Below are 3,692 nucleotides of genomic sequence, written 5' to 3'. Positions count from 1 at the left end.
ACCCTCGGTGGGGGCGCCCCCGCGCTCCCAAGTGGCGCACTGTAGCAGTGCGCCACCGGGCCGGCCCGAAATCATACTATTTTTAAGCATATATTTTATTTTTATTTTAAAAGCTCTACATTCACTGTTTAAGTGTAATAGAAGGTCAATTCATTCCTCTAGAATATAAATATTCTATATTCCTTCTGGAATATGGCATTTAATGGACCATACGATAGAGCATTTCTCCTGATTCTTCACACAGTTTATGTGGCAAGCGCTCTCCTAACCTTCATATTCCCGTTCATCATTTCTCTTTGCCACCAGTTCCACAAGATCATACTGCCTCCTTCAGCCTCTGTCTCCCTCAGGAACATGGCACTATTGAGGAAGGGCCCCTCTTCTGCCCGTTTCATTCCTAGGCTGATGGACTGATGGGCTGTGTCCCTAGGAGTTAGTAAAATACAACAAAAGTAGCTATGATAAAGTTATGGTATATGCAGTTTCATTATAGCAAGACAGTCTTATAATATAGGCAAGAAAAACCTCAATTTTGGAGTTACACAAGGAGGTAAGAATGCCAGTGTCTCCTCTCCCTAGAAGTAGGACATCAAGCCCATAGAAGAGATTTCATGATAGTCTGTCTTATAGTTCAAGAAAAGTGTTGTACATGAACAAAGAAGGTAAAACTTGACGTGAAATACATGAATGTGTCTCTAGTGAGTGGTAAGTTAGATTCTCTGTAGAAATTTGTTTAAAAAGCTGGCCAAGAAGGTTGAGGGTTAGGAAATATTACCTTTTGGCCAGGTGAAATCTAGAAATGGTTGCCAAAAAACAACAAACAAAACCAAAATTGTTAGGAGTATTGCATTTGTTTTCTAGATTATGAATGTGAAGGTTTGGGGTGTGTGCATGCGTGTGTGTGTGTGTGTGTGTCCTATATCTATTGAATAGCTCAATTTCATAATACTTAAGTATCTGGAAACTTACCATTATGCCGCTCACCTACTAGAGAAAATTGGGAGTATAACAGAAGAAATAATGGCTGGAACCTATTTTTTTTCTTTTTCTTTAAATTCCCCAATCTATATCAATGATAGAGAGCAGTACTATGATTTTAAAATAGTCTGATTCTATCAGTATAAGCCCTTGCTTTAAAAAGGCCAGTCTTGTACCATTCTATTGATAATTGTTTTTAATCCAACATCAGATTCAAAGACTTTTGAAGGAAAGATTTTGTTAGTGTTTCAGGTTATTTTTTCTTTTACTTTTTTTTTTTTTCCTTTTTGTCCTTTTTCGTGACTGGTAACGGGATCGCAACCCTCAGTGTCGCGCCCGTACCGCGACCGGCAATGGGATCGCAACCCTCGGTGTCACGCCCGCACCGCGCTCAGCCAGTGAGCGGACTGGCCTCTATGGGATCCGAACCCTCGGCGGGAGCACCACCGCGCTCCCAAGCGCCGCACTCTACTGAGTGCGCCACCGGGCCGGCCCTTATTTTTTCTTTTACTTTATTTCTATTGCAGAGAAACCAAATGTAATTAAAAGGAACAAATAAGTAAACCATATATTGCTGACACTAACAAGACCTAAATTAGGTTAATCTTGTATGTTTTTGAATTGATTATCTTAAGGGGGAAAAAATGAATGGATTTACAGAGAATATTGCTCAATTCAATTGGCAGGTTGTTTCCAGCATAATATACAACCTCTTTTCTCTTTAGGAACAATATATTATCTAGATACCCATATGATGAACAGTAGGTCAACGGTAACAACATGAGTGATAAACTTATCCTTGTGTGTTCAACACTGCAGATTCTGTTATGAAAATATATAAGCTGCGGGTGATCATTTTTTTAATGGGATCTAAAAATACTCTTCTTTATAATTTAATTTAAATATCTGAGAAAGGCTTGTTATAACCTTAAAATTACTATAATTTAAATTATGTAGAGAGGGTTTATTCATATATGCATTTATCACTTAGAATATCTTCAACTTATCTAACACATATTACACAGCAGAGGTAACACAGAACTATGGCTTTATATTAAAATGATCCAGGCATTTTGACAGTTTGCCTAATTGTGCCTATTTTAAAATAATTTTATATATCAGAGCAAATCAACCAGCTAAGTTTACTGAATTGTACAATTTCTTTTCCTCAAAGGATACTATGTGAAACTGTAAAGGACTTCGTTGCCAAAGTAGAGAAGGCATATGATAAAACGTTGGAAAATGCTGTTGTAGCTGATGCTGTGGCCAGTAAAGTAAGAGAGATACTTCAGCACATGAAAGTCGTTTACTGACAGTGGTAACATTGAACTGTGTTTTAAAGCTAAACTGATTAAGTGGTTTTCCTGCTAACACATCTTAAATCAGGACAAAAATTACTTTTGAATGAGATATGAGGATTTTAAAAGATATTCTATTTTATGGTTACCCTTTAGTATGTAGGAAAACTGCATTGCTCAAAACCACCTGACACACTGAATTTTATAACTCATATCCCTTTCCTGGTGATTGACATCTTGTAGGGGAGAATGCTGTGCAGCCAGCGTCCCGTGGAGAGAGCAGTGGCTTTCCGTTTCCAGGCAAACTTTGGCCATTCAAGCTCCCTCCCAACACAGTTCCTTGGATTCCCTAGACGTTACAGTCGTTGGTATCTTTCAGAGTTCTATTTCTTACATTGCCTTTTTCTTTAGAGACTTTTTTCCCCCTTCATAAGCTCTCTGACACTAAAATAAGAACAGTTTACTTAACCTGAAAAGCTACTGTCTTTGCTTTCAGAAGTTCATGACAGGGCATTCTTACAAAAGGCTTGGATATTTGGGGCTTCAAAGGAATTCATTCCCCCAGATTCATGCTGTAGATGGTGGTTTAATTGAGTGGAAGGAAAAGAAAATGGAAATAAACAAACATTTGAAGTTTACAGCCTCTTTCTCCTGTCTTGTACTCTGTGGAGAGTTTCAGAAGACAGAAACCCTCCCTAGCCACATGTTTGTTTCTGAGCTATTCCTACTTAGTCTTGGTATGTCATCAGAGACAAATAAATGGGGGAGGAAAGGACTGGAAATTGTATGGAGACAAAAGGTATACTAGGAGTAGTATCAACAGCTTCAGTCCTAAGTGTTTCTTCACCCCTGGTAATACAAGGAAAGCAGAAAGAAACAAGGGCCGAGTGCTTGTTTTTCTTGCAGTGTCTCTTTCCCCTCCTTGTGCGTTTTCCTTATTGCTCTTCCTTTGAGCCAATAATCTCTTAGGCACTGTTCATTTTGCAAACCAAAGCTTCAAAGGTAAACTTGCAGCCAGACCTGCAATTTATGATGCTCAAAATGCCATAAGTCAATTACTTAAAAAAAGTTTATCTAATGTTTTGTATAATGTATAGCAAATTTTATATAATATATAGTATTTTTGTGTAGTATATCACTTTAAAGTGTTTGTTGTGTTCTTTTAAGGAAAAATCTCTGTACAAAAGTTGTAAAGATTTTTACCCATGAAATGGAGTCTGAATGGTTGAGGAAGTATAAATCAATGAGTTTACATAAAAATTGTGCTATATTGTTTTTTAAAATGATTATTTAGCCCATAAGTCTAAAGTATAAATAATAAATAGCCAATTAATAGTAAACATCAACATAGGCATCTTTCCCCTAAAACAAAAACCATTCATTTTAATTATCGTTTTCCATCTCCACTAAATGAAG

General features: G+C 37.2%; 1 protein-coding gene across 1 annotated transcript in view; it reads left to right on the top strand.

The window, feature by feature from the left end:
• Nucleotides 1-3,692, top strand: part of DGKH (diacylglycerol kinase, eta) — a 103,676-nt gene that overhangs the window by 58,536 nt on the left and 41,448 nt on the right. Inside the window, exon 12 of the mRNA XM_008569201.1 lies at nucleotides 2,153-2,247. Within this exon, the coding sequence (XP_008567423.1) occupies nucleotides 2,153-2,247 (95 nt within the window). The remainder of the gene's footprint in view (nucleotides 1-2,152; nucleotides 2,248-3,692) is intronic.

The sequence above is a fragment of the Galeopterus variegatus genome, unplaced genomic scaffold, assembly GCF_000696425.1.
Source record: "Galeopterus variegatus unplaced genomic scaffold, G_variegatus-3.0.2 Scaffold476, whole genome shotgun sequence".
In the NCBI taxonomy this organism is placed as follows: domain Eukaryota; kingdom Metazoa; phylum Chordata; class Mammalia; order Dermoptera; family Cynocephalidae; genus Galeopterus; species Galeopterus variegatus.
Note: the sequence above shows the minus strand (reverse complement) of the source record. Positions and strands in the feature narration are given on the sequence as shown.